The sequence below is a fragment of the Halichoerus grypus genome, chromosome 11 (assembly GCF_964656455.1).
Source record: "Halichoerus grypus chromosome 11, mHalGry1.hap1.1, whole genome shotgun sequence".
In the NCBI taxonomy this organism is placed as follows: Eukaryota; Metazoa; Chordata; class Mammalia; order Carnivora; family Phocidae; genus Halichoerus; species Halichoerus grypus.
In genome coordinates this window covers 82,705,180-82,724,900 of record NC_135722.1, presented here as the reverse complement: position 1 = coordinate 82,724,900, position 19,721 = coordinate 82,705,180, and the positions used below count along the sequence as shown (strand labels likewise).

The following is a 19,721-nucleotide window of genomic DNA, read 5'->3' as shown; positions in this document are numbered from 1 at the left end:
TTTCCATTGCTATGAGTGGGGTGTGAAAGTCCCCTACTATTACTGTATTATTATCAATGTGTTTCTTTAATTTTGTTATTAATTGGTTTATATATTTGGGTGCTCCCAAGCTGGGGGCATAAATACTTACAATTGTTAGATCTTCTTGTTGGATAGACCCTTTTATTATTATATAGTGTCCTTCTTCATCTCTTATTAAGGCTTTGGTTCAAAATCTAGTCTGATATAAGGATGGCTACTCCAGTTTTCTTTTGATGTCCTTAGGCATGTTAAATGGTTCTCCACACCCTTACTTTCCATCTGAAGGTGTCTTTGGGTCTAAAATGAGTCTCTTGTAAACAGCATATCAATGGGTCCTGTTTTTTTTTTTTTTTAATGCATTCTGATACCCTATGTCTTTTGATTAGAGCATTTAGTCCGTTTACATTCAGATTAATTATTGAAAGATACAAATTTAGTGTCATTATATTACCTGTAAAGTCACTGTTCCTGTAGATTGTTTCTGTTCCTTTCTGGTCTTGATTTCTTTTGGGCTCTCTCTTTGCTCAAAGGATCCCCTTTAATATTTCTTATAGGATTGGTGTAGTGTTCACGAATTGCTTTAGTTTTTGTTTGTCCTGGAAACTCTTTATCTCTCCTTCTATTCTGAATGACAGTTTTGCTGGATAAAGTATTCTTGGCTGCATATTTTTCCCATTTATCATGTTGAATATATCATGCCAGTCCTTTCTGGCCTGCCAGGTCTCTGTGGACAGGTCTGCTGCCAGCCTTGTTTCTACCCTTGTAGTTTAAGGACCTCTTGCCCTGAACTGCTTTCAGGATTCTCGTTTTATCTTTGAAACTTGCAAGTTTTGCTATAATATGTCAAGGTGTTGACCTATTTTTATTGATTTTAAGGTGGGGGGAGTTCTCTATGCCTCCTGGACTTGAACGCCTGTTCCCTTCACCAGATTAGGGAAGTTCTCAACTATAATTCGTTCAAATAAACCTCTGTCCCTCTGTCCTGCTCTTCATCTTCTGGGACCCCTATCATCAGGATATTAATTTGCTTTATGGAATCATTGAGTTCTCGAAATCTCCCTTCATGATCTGGTGGTTGTCTTTTTTTTTTAAAGATTTTTTATTTATTTATTTGAGAGAGAGAATGAGATAGAGAGAGAGAGCACAAGCAGGGGGAGGGTCAGAGGGAGAAGCAGACTCCCCGCTGAGCAGGGAGCCTGATGCGGGACTCGATCCCGGGACTCCAGGATCACGACCTGAGCCGAAGGCAGTCGCTTAACCAACTGAGCCACCCAGGCGCCCCGTGTCTTTTTTTTTTAATTTAATTTTATTATGTTATGTTAATCACCATACATTACATCATTAGTTTTTGATGTAGTGTTCCATGATTCATTGTTTGCGTATAACACCCAGTGCTCCATGCAGTATGTGCCCTCTTTTTTTTTTTTTTTTTTGAAGATTTTATTTATTTATTTGACAGAGACAGAGATAGCAAGAGCAGGAACACACGCAGCAGGAGTGGGAGAGGGAGAAGCAGGCTTCCCGCCGAGCAGGGAGCCCGATGCGGGGCTCAATCTCAGGACCCTGGGATCATGACCTGAGCCGAAGGCAGACACTTAACAACTGAGCCACCCAGGTGCCCCTATGTGCCCTCTTTAATACCCATCAGCAGGCTAACACATCCCCCCACTCCCCACCCCTCTAGAACCCTCAGTTTGTTTCTCAGAGTCCATAGTCTCTCATGGTTCGTCTCCCCCTCTGATTCCCCCCCTTCATTTTTCCCTTCCTACTATCTTTTTTTTTTAATATAATGTATTATTTGTTTCAGAGGTACAGATCCAAAATTCACCAGTCTTACACAATTCACAGTGCTCATCATAGCACATAACCTCCCCAATGTCTGTCACTCAGCCACCCCATCCCTCCCACCCCCCACCACTCCAGCAACCCTCCGTTTGTTTCCTGAGATTAAGAATTCCTCATATGAGTGAGATCATATGATACATGTCTTTCTCTGATTGACTTATTTCACTTAGCATAATACCCTCTAGTTCCATCCACATCATTGCAAATGGTAAGATTTCATTCCTTTTGATGGCTGCATAATATTCCATTGTATGTATATATAACATATCTTCTTTATCCATTCATCTGTTGATGAACATCTTGGCTCTTTCCATAGTTTGGCCATTGTGGACATTGCTGCTATAAACATTGGGGTGCATGTACCCCTTTGGATCAATATATTTGTATCTTTGGAGTAAATGCTCAGTAGTGCAATTGCTGGGTCATACAGTAGCTCTCTTTCAGCTTCTTGAGGAACCTCCATACTGTTTTCCAGAGTGGCTGCACCAGCTTGCATTCCCACCAACAGTGTAGGAGGGTTTCCCTTTCTCCACATCCCCGCCAACATCTGTCGTTTCCTGACTTGTTAATTTTAGCCATTCTGACTGGTGTGAGGTGGTATCTCATTGAGGTTTTGATTTGGATTTCCCTGATGCCAATCGATGTTGAGCACTTTTTCTTTTTTTTTTTTGAAGATTTTTTATTTATTTATTTGAGAGAGAGAGAATGAGAGAGAGCACATGAGAGGGGGGAGGGTCAGAGGGAGAAGCAGAGTCCCTGCCGAGCAGGGAGCCTGATGCGGGACTTGATCCAGGGATTCCAGGATCATGACCTGAGCCGAAGGCAGTCGCTTAACCAACTGAGCCACCCAGGTGCCCCTGTTGAGCACTTTTTCATGTGTCTGTTGGCCATTTGGATGTCTTCTTTAGAAAAATGTCTGTTCATGTCTTCTGCCCATTTCTTGATTGGATCATTTGTTCTTTGGGTGTCGAGTTTAAGAAGTTCTTTATAGATTTTGGATACTAGCCCTTTATCTGATATGTCATTTGCAAATATCTTCTCCCATTCTGTTGGTTGTCTTTTGGTTTTGTTGACTGTTTCCTTTGCTGTGCAAAACCTTTTAATCTTGCTGAAGTCCCAATAGGTCATTTTTGCCCTTGCTTCCCTTGCCTTTGGTGATGTGTCTAGGAAGAAGTTGTTGTGGCTGAGGTCAAAGAGGTTGCTGCCTGTGTTCTCCTTTAGGATTTTGATGGACTCCTGTCTCACATTGAGGTCTTTCAACCATTTGGAGTCTAATTTGTTCGTGGTGTAAGGAAATGGTCCAGTTTCATTCTTCTGCCTGTGGCTGTCCAATTTTCCCAACACCATTTGTTGAAGAGACTGTCTGTTGTCCATTGGACATTCCTTCCTGCTTTATCGAAGATTAGTTGACCATAGAGTTGAGGGTCCATTTCTGGGCTCTCTATTCTGTGCCATTGATCTGTGTGTCTGTTTTTGTGACAGTACCATACAGTCTTGATGATGACAGGTTTGTAATAGAGCTTGAAGTCCGGAATTGTGATGCCACCAGCTTTGCTTTTCTTTTCAACATTCCTCTGGGTATTCGAGGTCTTTTCTGATTCCATACAAATTGTAGGATTATTTGTTCCATTTCTTTGAAAGAAGTTGATGGCATTTTGATAGGGATTGCACTGAATGTGTAGATTGCTCTAGGTAGCATTGACATCTTCACAATATTTGTTCTTCCAATCCATGAGCATGGAAAGTTTTTCCATTTCTTTGTGTCTTCCTCAGTTTCTTTCATGAGTATTTTATAGTTTTCTGAGTACGGATTCTTTGCCTCTTTGGTTAGATTTATTCCTAGGTATCTTATGGTTTTGGGTGTAATTGTAAATGGGATCGACTCCTTAATGTCTCTTTCTTCTGTCTTGTTGTTGCTGTATAGAAATGCCACTGATTTCTGTGCACTTTTATATCCTGCCACTTTACTGAATTCCTGTGTGAGTTCTAGCAGTTTTGGGGTGGAGTCTTTTGGGTTTTCCACATAAAGTATCATATCATCTGCAAAGAGTGAGAGTTTGACTTCTTCTTTGCTGATTTGGATGCCTTTTATTTCTTTTTGTTGTCTGATTGCTGTGGCTAGGGCTTCTAGTACTATGTTGAATAGCAGTGGTGATAGTGGACATCCCTGCCATGTTCCTGACCTAGAGGGAAAGCTCTCAGTTTTTCCCCATTGAGAATGATATTCGCTGCGGGTTTTTCATAGATCGCTTTTATGTTATTGAGGTATGAACCATCTATCCCTACACTCTGAAGAGTTTTGATCAAGAGAGGATGCTGTACTTTGTCAAATGCTTTTTCTGTATCAATTGAGAGGATCATATGGTTCTTGTTCTTTCTTTTATTAATGTATTGTATCACATTGATTTGTGGATGTTGAACCAACCTTGCAGCCCAAGGATAAATCCCACTAGGTCATGGTGAATAATCCTTTTAATGTACTGTTGGATCCTATTGGCTAGCATTTTGGTGAGAATTTTTGCATCCATGTTCATCAGGGATATTAGTCTATAATTCTCCTTTTTGATGGGGTCGTTGTCTGATTTTGGGATCAAGGTAATGCTCACCTCATAAAATGAGTTTGAAAGTTTTCCTTCCATTTCTATTTTTTGGAACAGTTTCAGAAGAATAAGTATTAATTCTTCTTTAAATGTTCGGTAGAATTCCCCTGGGAAGCCATCTGGCCCTGGGCTCTTGTTTGTTGGCAGATTTTTTGATTACTGCTTCAATCTCCTCAGTGGTTATGGGTCTGTTCAGGTTTTCTATTTCTTCCTGGTTCAGTTTTGGTAGTTGATACATATCTAGGAATGCATCAATTTCTTCCAGATTATCTAATTTGCTGGCATATAGTTGCTCATAATATGTTCTTATAATTGTTTGTATTTCTTTGGTGTTGGTTGTGATCTCTCCCCTTTCATTCATGATTTTATTTATTTGGGTAATTTCTCTTTTCTTTTTGGTAAGTCTGGCCAGCGGTTTATCAATCTTGTTAATTCCTTCAAAGAACCAGCTCCTAGTTTTGTTGATCTGTTCTACTGTTCTTTTGGTTTCTATTTCATTGATTTCTGCTCTGATCTTTATTATTTCTCTTCTCTTGCTGGGTTTAGGCTTTATTTGCTGTTCTTTCTCCAGCTCCTTTAGGTGTGGGTTTGGTTGTATATTTGAGACCTTTCTTGTTTCTTGAGAAAGGCTTGTATTGCTGTATACTTTCCTCTTAGGCCTGCCTTTGCTGCATCCCAAAGATTTTGAACAGTTGTGTTTTCATTTTCATTTGTTTCCATGAATTTTTTAAATTCTTCTTTAATTTCCTGGTTGGCCCATTCATTCTTTAGTGGGATACTCTTTAGCCTCCATGTATTTGAGTTCTTTCTGACTTTCCTCTTGTGATTGAGTACTAGTTTCAAAGCATTGTGGTCTGAAAATATGCAGGGAATGATCCCAATCTTTTGGTACTGGTTGAGGCCTGATTTGTGACCTAGGATGTGATCTATTCTGAAGAATGTTCCAAGAGCACTAGAGAAGAATGTGTATTCTGTTGCTTTGGGATAGAATGTTCTGAATATGTCTGTGAAGTCCATTTGGTCCAGTGTGTCACTTAAAGTCTTTATTTCCTTGTTGATCTTTTGCTTAGATGATCTGTCCAATTCAGTGAGGGGGATGTTAAAGTCCCCTACTATTATTGTATTGTTGTCAATGTTTTTCTTTGATTTTTTTATTAATTAGCTTATAGAATTACCTGTTCCCATGTTAGGGGCATAGATATTTACAATTGTTAGATCTTCTTGTTGGATAGACCCTTTAAGTAGGATATAGTGTCCTTCCTCATCTCTTATTACAGTCTTTGGTTTAAAATCTAATTTGTCTGATATAAGGATTGCCACCCCAGCATTCTTTTGATGTCCATTAGCATGATAAATGGTTTTCCACCCCTTCACTTTCCATCCAGAGGTGTCTTTGGGTCTAAAACGAGTGTCTTGCAGACAGCATATCAATGGGTCTTATTTTTTTATCCAATGTGATAGCCTGTGTCTTTTGATTGGGGCATTTATCCCATTTACATTCAGGGTAACCATTGAAAGATATGAATTTAGTGCCACTGTATTGCCTGTAAGGTGACTGTTACTGTATGTTGTCTGTGTTCCTTTCTGGTCTATGTTACTTTTAGGCTCTCTCTTTGTTTAGAGGACCCCTTTCAATATTTCTTGTAGGGCTGGTTGTGTTTTTGCACCTTCTTTTAGTTTTTGTTTGTCCTGGAAGCTTTTTATCTCTCCTTCTATTTTCAATGACAGCCTAGCTGGATATAGTATTCTTGGCTGCATATTTTTCTCGTTTAGTGCTCTGAATCTATCATGCTGGTCCTTTCTGGCCTGCCAGGTCTCTGTGGATAGGTCTGTTGCCAATCTAATGTTTCTACCATTGTAGGTTACAGATCTCTTGTCCTGAGCTGTTTTCAGGATTTTCTCTTTGTCTCTGAGACTCGTAAGTTTTACTATTAGATGTAGGGGTGTGGACCTATTTTTATTGGTTTTGAGAGAGATTCTCTGTGCCTCCTGGATTTTAATGCTGTTTCCTTCTCCAAATTAGGGAAGTTCTCTGCTATGATTTGCTCCAATATACCTTCTGCCCCTCTCTCTTTTTTCTTCTTCTGGGATCCCAATTATTCTAATATTGTTTCATCTTATGGTATTGCTTAGCTCTCAAATTCTGCCCTCATGATCCAGTAGTTGTTTATCTCTCTTTTTCTCAACTTCTTTATTCTCCATCATTTGGTCTTCTATATCACTAATTCTCTCTTCTGCCTCATTTATCCTAGCAGTTAGAGCTTCCATTTTATATTGCACCTCATTAGTAGCCTTTTTGATTTCAACTTGGTCAGATTTTAGTTCTTTTATTTCTCCAGAAAGGGTTTCTCTAGTATCTTCCATGCTTTTTTTAAGCCCAGCTAGTATCTTTATAATCGTCATTCTGAACTCTATTTCCGACATCTTACTAATGTCCATTTTGATTAGGTTCCTGGCAGTTGGTACTGCCTCTTGTTTTTTTTTTTTTTTTTGAGGTGAGTTTTTCTGTCTTGTCATTTTGTCCAGAGGAGAATAGACGAATGAGAGAACAAAATGCTAACAGGGTAACAATGACCCCAGAAAAATATACTAAACAAATCAGAAGAGACCTGAAACTGGGGAGAAAGAAAGAAAAAGGAAAAAGGAAAAAAAAAGAATATTATCAGGCCGGTGAATAGATCAGTGCCACACACTAGATTTTGGGCATATTTTGGTCTGTTAGAAGAAAGTGGCTCCCAAAATTTTAAAGAAAGAAAAACTTATGTATGTACAAAAATAAGGATAAATATGATGAAGGGATAGAATATGACTATAAAAATGAAAATTATAAAAGATTTTATAAAAAGAATTGATAAGAAGTTGTTTGAACAAAGAAAGAAGAGGATTAAAAAAGGGCAGGGGGAGAGAATGTGATCAGTCAGGAGACTAGCACAAAGCCATACACTAGAGATTCAGGGTGTATTTTTGTCTGTTAGAAGAAACTGTATCCCAAAATTTTAAAGAGAGAACAACTTATGTATATACCAAAAATAAAGTTAACTACAGTGAAGGGATAGAATGTGACTAAAAATGAAAAATAAAAAAGATTTTTTAGAAAGGGATTGATAAGATGTCGGTTGAAAAAAGGAAAAAGAAAAATTCAAAAACAAATAGAAAAAGAAAAAAAGAAAATTTAAAAAATTAACTTTGAAAGACTAAAGAATCATGGGAAAAAAAGCCATGGATTCTGTGTGCTGTATTCCCCTAGTGCTGGGGTTCTGCCATTCTCATTGATCAGTAAACTTGGTCTTGGCTGGATGTTCTTGCTGATCTGGGGAAGGGGCCTGTTGCAGTGATTCTCACTGTCTTTGCTGGAGGCGGAATTGCACCACCCTTGCTGGGTGCCAGGCTAAGTAATCTGCTCAGGTTTGCTCTTGGGAGCTTTCGTTCCCTGCAAGCTTTCCGTACAGCTTTGGAGGACAAGAGTGAGAATGGTGGCTTCCCAGTCTCCACCCCAGAGGAGCCGAGAACCCAGGGTTCCACTCCTCAGTGAGCCCCCAGAGAAAAGCATTCAATCACTCCTGTCTCCCTGGTTTCCGGCCGCACTCCATGCTCACCCGGCCTGTGACTGAGCATTTCTATCTCTGGCACCCTACCCTGTGTGGAGTCTCCAAACCCAGCAGATCCCTGCAGTGCACTCCTGCACCACTCTTCCCGGGGGGACGAAGGGGAGTCTCCGCGGATCTGCTGCTTTTTGGGTCCCTGCTGGAGGAGCAGTGGCCCAACTGTGCCGCGGATCATGGTTTATGGCAACCCCGAGCTGAGAGCCCGCGCCTCGGCTCTGTCTCTGCAGCTGGCTTTCCCGCTCCGATACCTGGGAGCTCTGCCACACTCAGGCACCCCCAGTCTTTCTGTGACCCCGAGGGTCCTGAGACCACACTGTCCGAGCGAGGGTTCTACCCCTGGCTTAGCCACTGGAACGACGTCCCTCAGCAGAGCCAACTTCTAAAAGTTCCAATTTTGTGCTCTGCTGCTCTATCACTTGCCAGTAGCGGCTGACAGTGGCCCCCTCCCCCGCCATCTATCTTCCCGATTATCACCTCAGATTCACTTCTCCACACGTCCTACCTTCCAGAAAGTGGTTGCTTTTCTGTTCAGAGAGTTGCTGCTATTCTTTTCTTTGATCTCCTGTTGAGTTCGTAGGTGTTCAGAATGGTTTGATACCTATCTAACTGAATTCCTGGGACCAGATGAAATTTAGGTCTCCTACTCCTCCACCATCTTGCTTCCCCCCACCGGTAGTTGTCTTTTTCTCTTCTTTTCAGCTTCCTTATTTTCCATCATTTTGTCTTCTATATCACTTTCTCTCTCTTCTCCCTTATTTATCCTGAGGCTGTTAAAACCTCCATCTGTGACTGCACCTCAGTAATAGCATCTTTAATTTCAGCCTTATTAGATTTTAGTTCTTTTATTTCTACAGTAAGGGTTCTCTAGTGTCTTCTATGCTTTTTTCAAGCCCAGCTAGTATCTTTATAATTGTTTTAAGTTGTAGTTCAGACATTTTACTTATCTCCATATTGATTAAATCCTTTGCAGTGAGTATTACCTCCTGTTCTTTCTTTTGGGGTGAATTTTTGCCCTTGTAAAGATGCTCCTGCCAGGTGCGGGGGGGGGGGGGTTGGGTGGGGTGGTGTCTTAGTGTAGGGGATTCCAGCCTCCACTGGAGATGCTGTTTCTTTCTGAAGTCCGATTGTGCTGGTGGGTGGGAGAGAGGGGTTTGGAGGAGTAAGACTATGGCATCACCCCGCCGTCTTGTCCCTGGGAGCAGAACTCATGGCTACTGCTGTTCAGGAGGCCCTGTTAGAAAACAAAGAATCTTCTGTGCCCCGGGCTTTCATCAGTTCCTTGTCTTTAACTTGTCTGTGGCCAGGCCATCAGCATGTCTGGAGCCACAGATCTCCTGGATTTTATCTCTGGTTGGTGGCTGGGATTCAAAACTCCAAGTTTTAAAGGGCCTGGTAAGGTGTGGGCTCACTCCTGTCCCTCTGAGGAGAGGCTCAGGGTGTGCCTAGCACCATCCTATCCCTGAAAAGCCATTACACAGTATGCACTCAAGGGCTAGAGTTTATTGTAATGCTCAGCAAAAAGCTGAAGCCAGTTTATTGGCTATCTGCACTTGATTCAGTCCCCTACTCCTTTCTGTCCCAGAGAAGCCATTGCAGAGGTTTGAATCTATTGTGGCAGACAGCAAAAAGTGGTGGCCAGGTTATCTGCAATCTGCTCCTGTCTCTGCTTTCTGCTTAGTTCTGTTGAAGAAAAGCAGCCACTTGATGTGCACACAGAGGTTTAAACCTATTGTGACTCACAGCAAAAACTTAAGAGGCTTTCTGCCCTTTGCATGCACCTCTGACCCTGCTGTGTTGAGCCCCGCTTAATGGCTCCTGGCTGGCCTTTTGTCCTTGGAGAGGCAAAATATGCTCTTCCAAATGCCCTCTGGGAAGGGGAGTGATCTCTCACTGTGCGACCCAGGGGATCTCCTCACCGAGGCTTATTGTGCCGTCCCTACCCGCTGGGTTCTTTCCCACTTTCTCTCTCTTCCTGAGTTTGCTCCATGAAAAGGGTTCCCTCCCCTTTGTAGCTGTGCTGCTTTCCTCTCCCCCAATTCATGGTTCCAAACCTTGCATCTGCCACGTTCTCTGTCTCCAACTGTGCAGATTGTTTCCTTAATCCTCAGATCATCTTCCTAGTTGTTCAAAATAGTTGAATGTTGATCTAGCTGTATTTGAAGGGCAAGGCAAGTTCAGGGTCCCCCTATTACTCCGCCATCTTAACTCCGCCCCCTCCTTATGGCTATCACAGATTTTTCAGCAGAAATCTTGTAGGCCAAAAGGGAATGGGGTGATATATTCAAAGCGCCAAGAGAAAAAAAGCACCAACCCAGAATACCCTACCCAGTGAAGGAGTTCTTCAGAATTGAAGGAGCAGTGGAGTTTATCAGACAGATAAAGCTAAAGGAGTTCATCACAGCAGACTAACCTCACAAAAAATGTTAAAAGGAGTTCTTTAAGCTGAATGAAATGGTAAGTTAATTAGTAACAGAAAAAGCTAATTTGTAACAAGAAGACATATGAAAGTATAAAACTCATTGTAAAGGTAAATGTATAGTTAAATTTAGAGAATAATGTCGTGGGTAAGTCACTTTTAATTCTAGTATGAAGGTTAAAAGACAAAAGTATTAAAAATAATTATAACTACAATAATTTTTTAATGATACATTAGGTGAAAAGAGGTACATTGTGACATCAAAATATAAAAGGTAAGGAGAGGGTTAAAAATGTAGAGTATATGTTTGAAGTTAACCTGTTATTGGTAGAATAGATTGCTATCAATATGAGATGTTTTATGTAAGCCTCGTGGTAACCTCAAAACAAAGTGCTGTAGTATACAAAAGATAAAGGGAAAGGAATCAAAGCACACCAGTACAGAAAAATCATCAAACTACAAAGGAGGAGATCAAGAGAGGAACAAAGGAATTATAAAACAGACAGAAAATCATTAACATAATACCTATCAATAATTACTTTAAATTTAAAATGGACTAAATCCTCCAATCAAAAGATACAGAGTGGTTGAATAGATTAAAAAAAAAAAAAGATCCAACCATCTGTTGGCTACAAGAGACTCACCTCAGCTTTGAGGACACACACAGACTGAAATTGAAGGGATGGAAAAAGATATTCCATGCAAACAAAAGCCAAAACAAATAAAACAAATCAGGGGGGTAGCTATACTTATAGCAGACAAAATAGACTAAGACAAACTCTGTATCAACAGTCAGAGAAAGCCTTCATATGATGACAAAGGGGTCAATTCATCAAAAGAATATAACAATTGTAAATATAATGCACCCAACATAGGAGCCTCTAAATATATAAAGCAAATATTAATAGATCTGAACAGAGAAATAGATAGCAATACAATGATAGCAGGGGTTCCAACAATGGACAGATCATCTACATGGATACTAAATAAGGAAGCATGGGACTTAAATTATACGTTAGACCAGATGGACGTACAGAATATATACAGAAATTCCCACCAACAGCAGGAGAATGCACATTCTTCTCAAGCATACATGGAACATTCTCCAGAATAGACCATATGTTAGGCCACACAACATGTCTTAATAAATTTAAGAAGATTGAAATCATATTTTCTGACCACAATGGTGTGAAACTAGAAATCAATTACAAGGAAAAAATGGGAAAATTCACAAATATATAAAAATTAAACAACATTCTCCTGAACAGCTAATTGGTCAAATAAATGAAAAAAGAAATTTAAAAAAATCTTAAGGCAAATGAAAATGGAAACACAACATCTCAAACTTATGAGATGCAGCAAAAGCGGTTCTACGAGAGAAGTTTATAGTGATAAAAGCATACATTAAGAAAGAAAGGATCTCAAATCAACAACATAACTGTTTACCTTGAAGAACTAGAAAAAGAACAAACTAAGCTCAAAGTTAGTAGAAAGAAGGAAATAACAAAGATCAGAGCAGAAATAAATGAAATCGAGACGAGAAAGACAATAGAAAAGATCAATGAAAGCAAGTTTTTAAAAAAGATGAAATTGACAAATATTGAACTATACTAAGAAAAAAGAGATCAGACTCAGTAAATAAAATTTTAAGTGAAAGAGTAGAGTTACAACTGATACCACAGAAATATAAAGGATCATAGTTTCTACTAATGTGAACAATTATATGCCAACAAATTAGACCACCTAGAAGAAATAAATTCCTGAAAACATACAGCCATACATATCCACATGCAAAAGAATGAAACTAACTTCTATCTTATGTCATACACAAAAATCAACCCAAAATGGATTAGAGATTTGAACATAAGATCTGAAACCACAAAACTCCCAGAAGAAAGCATAGGCATAAGCTTCTTGATATTGATCTTGGTAATAGTGTTTTGCATTTGACACCAAAAGCAGAAATAAACAACTGGAACTATATCAGACTAAAAAGTTTCTGCACAGCAAAGGAAACCATCAATAAAATGAAAAGCCAACCTATGGAAATGGGGGAAAATATTTGCAAACCACATACCTGATAACAGGTTAATATCCAAAATATATAAAATCTTGTACAGCTCGATAGCAAAGTAAGAAACCCCAAGTAACCCGACTGAAAAACGGGCAAAGGGCCTGCATATGCATTTTTCTAAAGAAGACCTATAGATGTCCAACAGGTACATGAAAAGCTGCTCAGTAGCCCTAATCATCAGAGAAAGGAATATCAAAACGACAATAAGATATCCCCTCACTCCTGTTAGGATGTCAGGAGATAACAAATGCTGGCAAGGATGTGGAGAAAAGAAAACCCTCGGATATTGTTGGTAGAGATGTAAACTGATACATCCACTATGGAAAACAGTATAGAGGTTCATAAAGAAATTAAAAATAGAACTGCCATATGATCTAGAAGTCTTATTTCTGGGTATATATGCAAAGGAAATGAAATAATTATCCTGAAGAGATATCTGTATTCCTATGTTCATAGCAGCAGTATTCACAATAGCCAAGTTATGGAAACAGCCTAAATGTGTGATAATGGATGAATAGATAAAGAAAATGTGATTGTTTTATATGTATATAAATAATATATATGTATTTCAATAATGTATATGTATAAATGTGATTGTTTTATATGTATATGTAATATTCCATGGTGTGTGTGTGTAGGTATATATATATGTACGTATGTATATGAAATCTTGCCATTTGCAACAACATGGATAGATCCAGAGGGTATAATGCTAGGTAAAATTAGTCAGAGAAAGACAAATACCATATGATATCGCTCATGTGGAATTTAAGAAACAAAACAAATGAACAAAGAGGAAAAGAGACAACAGAATACTGACAACTTAATACCGATTAACTTAATACCGACAACTTAAATACTAATTTGTTCAACCCACAGTTGCCAGAGGGGAGGTGACTGAGGGGGATGGGTGAAATAGGTGAAGGGAATTAAGCATACAGGATGAGCAGTGAGAAATGTATAGAATTATTATATACATTATATAATGTTGATTTTATACATTATATAATGTTGATCATTATATTGTACACCTGACATTAATAGAACACTGTATGTTAATTATACTTGAATAAAAACAAAGCAATTCTGAGATTCAGGGATTCTTATTTAATGGGATTCAACATTTTTAGCATTCATTTGTTGAATATTTTTAATGCTTCCCCTGGGCCAGGCGCTTCTTTACTAGACTTCTAATCTGGTCACTGAAGGGAATGAAGAGATTCTGTTGTTCCAGGAAGGAAAATGTGGCAATGACAGTTGATTTTACCAAACCCTGAGGAGAAGTCCATTGAAACCCCAAGAGGAATAACAAGACCAGGGAAATTATCTGAGGATGGAGAGTAGAACTCAGGGTTTGTGAGCAGTGAGGGGATGCTCTGAATCGTAAGGGGGTTTGTGAGAACTAGACCTCAGTTTCCTCCTAAGCAATTCAGAGCTTCTAAACTGTACCAAACTTTACTAAATTGACACTTCATTTTTCTCAGGGTCGTAGCCCCATACTGATGATGGTGTATACAGCAAGCTCTTTGGACGGATGGGGCACTTCCCCCCATTCTGTGGATTCACATTGTGAGTACTTCTTAGATCCTTTCTCAGGAGAATAGATGTCAGAAATGGCACTGGCCTGTTTTTTTTTCTTTTCCCGTGCCAGTTAGAGTACTTAGAGTACTAGATTTAAGGGACAAAACTGAATAAGCACCCCAGAGGTGATTGCAATTGCAATTGAAATTTTAGCAGTGTTTCCACTCTGATTATATTTTGTTGAGGCTATTAAAGCAATTAGAGTGAGTTGTTCTAACAGATGGGGCAATTCAATGAAAGTGTGTTGGGTGGAAGTAGTGTTCTCTGCTCCCAGACTATCTGCCACATCCTTCCAGGAGAGTTGATGAAGATCATTAAAATGTGGTTTGAAGGTAAATGTTCCTCGTACCACGATTTTAGGTTACTAAAGAAGTTACTAAGAATTTATTGAAAAGTTACTAAGTGCTCCAGAAACACTGAGCTGGACATCTATTTACCTAAGACTAAGATGCATAAACAAATGTTCAATACATGCAGTTTGAACATCCCACAAATGGTTATTATTAATTCTCTCAAACTTTATTTTCTCCCCCTCTTTTCTTCCTACCTATGTGCAGTGTTAATGAGAGACGTGCGTGAAATGTTCAACGCTAGTTTCTCCCTCAACTTCTACATGTTCCATGGTGGCACCAACTTCGGCTTCATGGGTGGATCTGCATCTTTGGACCATTACCTCCCTATGATCACAAGCTATGGCAAGTAATTGTCCCTTAGAGTTGTCTCCAACCTAGGCCACCCCACCATTTGAGCCTGGAGCTTTCTAGAGTGGGTCTCTTGGAACAATCTCTGGGACTGTTCATCTGTTTTGCCTTTAACAAATGCTGAGGATTGAAGGTTTGATGTTTATTCCTCTTGACAGTACTAGAATTTATCCAGCACTAGAATCTAGACTGTCTGGGACTTTGCAGGCAGAGGCCTTGGTAGTTTAATCTTATCTATCCACTGTGCAGACCCTTATTCTTAGAAGTTCCTGTAAAACAGTTACTTTGGATCTCTTGATAACACTAGGGCATTGGTTAATGACACTGAGAGACAAGGTGAAAAGTCAAGGGTGAAAGAAAGGAATTTAACTATGGAGTCTGGGAAACAAACTGAGGGTTTCAGAGGGGAGGGGGTTGGGGGAGGGGGTAGTCGGGTGATGGGTATTAAGGATGGCATGTGTTGTGATGAACCACTGGGTATTATACACAACTAATGAATCATTGAACACTACATCAAAAACTGATGATGTACTGTATGGTGGCTAACTTAACATAATAAAAAAAAAAAAAAGAAATTGAATAGAAAGTAGAAACCACTGGATTGGAATAGCCTTGGGTTCTCAGTCAGGACTTATTAGATATCCAGGGATTGGTGTTATTTGCCTTCATTTGAAAGCCCTGCAAAGTATGGCAGATGTCTCCTGGTTTGGACTAATTGGGATGTGGTATTTTCTTGTCTAATGCCAAAAATTTTTCCTTTCAAAGCTTCTGTGTTAAGGATCCTTTTGCTCAGTATTAAGCTCTCATGCCTTTCTTTGCTGAAGCTGGAGCTTTCTTGGGGAAAGTGACAAATTTCTTTATATTTTTCAGATTATGGGGCACTGCTGACAGAGAACGGAGAACATACAACTGAGTACCTTGCATATCAAGAGTTTTTTAGCTCTTCTTTGGGTACCTAGCAACAATCTCAATCTGAATAATAACTCAGCCTCTCAAATGGTCTCTGTCCTGTGAAGAGGGGATTGAGGGAGTAGATGAAGATGTACTTTTTGGGAGATACCCAGTTTGTTCCAGTTTATTTTATCATTAGGCACTGAGGATTCAAATATGCACAAAATACAGGGCCCACCCTCTAGGTTCTCAGCATCTAGGGCCATGTTGCTTAGTCTTGGCTGTGCATTGGAATCCTCTGCAGAACTTGTAAAAGCCAGAGGTGCCAGGCCCATCCCAGAGCTGTTAGAAAAGTATGTCTTAGTTGAAATGGGGAGGAAGGGGCAGAATCTGAGCATATGTATTTTCCCATTGGACTTTAAGAGATTCTAATGAGCCACCAGGGTTGAGAACTACTGGTCCAGCAGTGGGATTGATGTACCACCTCCTTTCCCCAGACAGCAGGGCATCCTGCCTCAGAGCCTATAGATATGAAAGGAATCCCACTCCTTTATTGCCTACCTTATGATTCTTCCTGGAACTGGGAAAGCATGTCCTGTGACTGACTGAGACCCTCATTCTTGGTGGTTTTGGGTGGTCCCTTGAATGGGGTTGGAGGAGGATCTCGGAATGGCCCAATCTCCTGTTTTTCATTGCAGGGATTCCCAAGCCTCCCCACCGAGATGCTATACCTATGGCTATATATAAGTCGGTGGTAACAGCATACTACATGTCACTATGGGATGTCATGCCCTACTTGGAGGAGGTAAGCATTTCCTGGATGTAAAAGCATGGGATAGCCTTTGGACAGAAGAGAGAGGAGTGCAAGGCTTAGCTCAAAGAATAGGGAGTAAATTATTGGGGAGCCAAAAGCAATTCTTACTTGTTTTAATTCCTTCTCCTAATTTTTTGTTTGTTTGTTTTAGTGTCATTTATTTTAGGTGTAACTTTTAAAAGTAGCACATAGTTGGAATTTGGTTCTGGGTACAATCTGAGTTTTATCTTTCAACAGAGAAATTACCCTATTAATGATCCAGAATTATATCTGACTTAAACATTGTTTCATCATTTTAATCAAAGTTTGCACAATGCTTCCTTCTTTTGGTGAATGAACTGTATTTTCTTTCTTTCCCTTAATTTCTGTGTTTTAGAAGCAGCATTTACTTTATTCAATGCTAACTAGTGATTACTTTCAGGGTTTTATTTTGTTTTTTTGTTTTGGGGTTTTCTGTTGTTGTTGTTGTTGTTAGTTTCAGAGGTAGAATTTAGTGATTCATCAGTTGCATGTAACACCCAGTGCTCATTACATCAAGTGCCCTCCTTAATGCCCGTCACCCAATTATCCCTTCTCCCCCATCCCTCTCCCCTCCAGCAACCCTTTGTTTGTTTCCTAGAGTTCGACATCTCTGATGATTTGCCTCTCTCTCAATTTTCATCTTATTTTTCCTTCCCTTCCTCTATGTTCATCTGTTTTGTTTCTTAAATTCCACATACGAGTAAAATCATATGATATTTGTCTTTCTCTGACTGACTTATTTTGCTTAGTATGATACCCTCTAGTTCCATCCATGTCATTGCAAATGGCAAGATTTCATTCTTTTTGATGGGTGAGTAATATTTCTGTGTGTGTGTGTGTGTGTGTGTGTGTGTGTGTGTGTGTATCACCTCTTCTTTATCCATTCATCTGTCGATGGACATCTGGGCTCTTTCCGTAGTTTGGCTATTGTGGACATTGCTGCTATAAATATTGGGGTGCATGTGCCCCAGAGTGGTTGCACCGGTTTGCATTCACACCAACAGTGTAAGAGCATTCCCCTTTCTCCACACCCTTGCCAATATCTGTTTCCTGACTTGTTAATTTTAGCCATTCTGACTGGTGTGAGGTGGTATCTTATTGTGGTTTTGATTTGTATTTCCATGATGCCAAGTGATGTTGAGCATTTTTTCATGTGTCTTTTAGCCATTTGTATGTCTTCTTTGGAGAAATGTCTGTTCATGTTTTCTGCCCATTTCTTGACTGGATTATTTTTTTGGGGGGGTGTTGAGTTTGATAAGTTCTTTATAGATTTTAGATATTAGCCCTTTATCTGATAAGACATTTGCAAATATCTTCTCCCATTCCATAGGTTTTACAATTTAGAATAAGAAACCTAGAATAAGAATTCAGGAATATTCAGAAAATTTAAATGTAAAGAAACAGTGTAAACATTCCAGGATACTGGGAAAATTTCCTTTCAGTAGCATAGCAAGAAGAGATCCCCTGCCTTCTGAAGATGGTTAGAATGAAGGCACACTGGTTAGATCTAGGGCAGTGATTTTTAAACTTTTAGTTTAGTAGAGGGACTCTTTCTTCAAACTCACTTCACATGTTCAGTACATAAAGCATGCACTGCTTAATCAGGGGGTGGTGGTTCTGAGGCTCTGTACTTGCATCCTAAGAGTCAGTCATCCTTTCTCTGGGGTGGCACGTATTCGGATGGCCCATGTGCCAATTCTGACTTATCTGTAGGGTTTGAAGGAACATAGTTTGAAAACCACTGGTATAGAGGAAATCCTGCGTATTTACACAATACTTAGTAAACATTAATGTTTGGGGAACTGTATTATCAAGGTGTTGTTTGGGGGGATCTTCTAGTCTAATAGGGAGGAGAGGTGAGTAGAGATTAGGGGGCTGTAGGTTCCATGGTACAGGAATGAAGGCAGCACGGCATTGTCAAGGGAACATACTGTTGTGCTAAAGAGATTAAGTTCTGGAGTCAAGACTGGGTTTGAATCTTTGCTCCAATATTTACCCTGGGGCAGTCATTTAACTTCATTGTAAGTTTCCTTATCTGGAAAATGAAGCTAATAATTGCACTTACCTCATAGGATTGTGGTGTGGATTAAGCCCCTAATATTTGAAACTGACACATATAAGTGCTAGCTACTGTGTTATTATTTAGAGATATGCTCAGCATGCTGGACAGTCACAGGATCCAATATTATATCCCAGTTGAGGTGATTTTGAGATCCAGTGGATGAATAGAGCTTAATGACATGAACAGTGGAGTAGGATGGGGGAGGGAAAGGAATTTGAGGCATAGTGGAAACCATTTGTAAAGACAAGGAAGGAAATGCATGTTTAGGGAACTGCAAATAAGACTGCAATGAAAAGTGTTTGTGAGGGAGTGCCAAGTAAGGCACCAGACACCACATGTCAGAGGGCCTTTGTGGTTTTAAATGTTTTCTTACGGAATTTTGAAGACATGAACAAATGGCACAGAGAAAAGTAGTGAACCCCTATGTGCTCAACATGCAGCCTCAACTTTATTAATATATGACTAATACTGTTTCATTTATACCCCTACCTTCTCTTCCTTTACTCTTTTTAAGATTATTTTAAAGCAGATCCCAGACATCATACAATTTTAGCTATAAATAGTTTAATATGTATCTGAAAAGATAAGAACTCTTTTAAAAATGCAACTACAAAATCATTATCTACCTTGATGATGATGATGATGATGATGATGATGATGATGATAATGATGATAGTACTACTAATAATAATCCTTTAAAGTCAGTGATTTCCTGGGAAATATTTAGTAACAGACTCTCTAGAAGAAAAAACTGATTAGTAGTGCTTGCCAATTCCTGTGGTATAAGTACTCCCACTATGGCTAATTCCAAGCCTCTGGCATGACAACACCGAGTACAGAGATAAAATACATGGTTGGATAGAGATGTGCACAGTTGGCACTCATGAGCTGGTACAGACTGGCTGTAGCACCCCACTGCTGAATATCATAAAATATCCAGTGTTCAGATTTTCTCAACTGTCTCATAACATTTTTAGCACTGATTTGTTAATACCAAGATCCAAATCAGGTTAGTCACACATTGCATTTAGTTGATATGTCTCTTAAATCTCTTTTAATCTAAAGATTTCTTTCCTTTTTATTACATTTA

At 39.4% G+C, this 19,721-nt stretch overlaps 1 protein-coding gene across 1 annotated transcript in view; it reads left to right on the top strand.

The window, feature by feature from the left end:
• LOC118533090 (beta-galactosidase-1-like protein 2) overlaps positions 1–19,721 on the top strand; it is an 80,103-nt gene that overhangs the window by 50,054 nt on the left and 10,328 nt on the right. The window contains exons 9-12 of the mRNA XM_036088123.2: positions 14,046–14,130; positions 14,700–14,837; positions 15,714–15,794; positions 16,433–16,539. Coding sequence (XP_035944016.2) covers positions 14,046–14,130; positions 14,700–14,837; positions 15,714–15,794; positions 16,433–16,539 — 411 coding nt within the window. The remainder of the gene's footprint in view (positions 1–14,045; positions 14,131–14,699; positions 14,838–15,713; positions 15,795–16,432; positions 16,540–19,721) is intronic.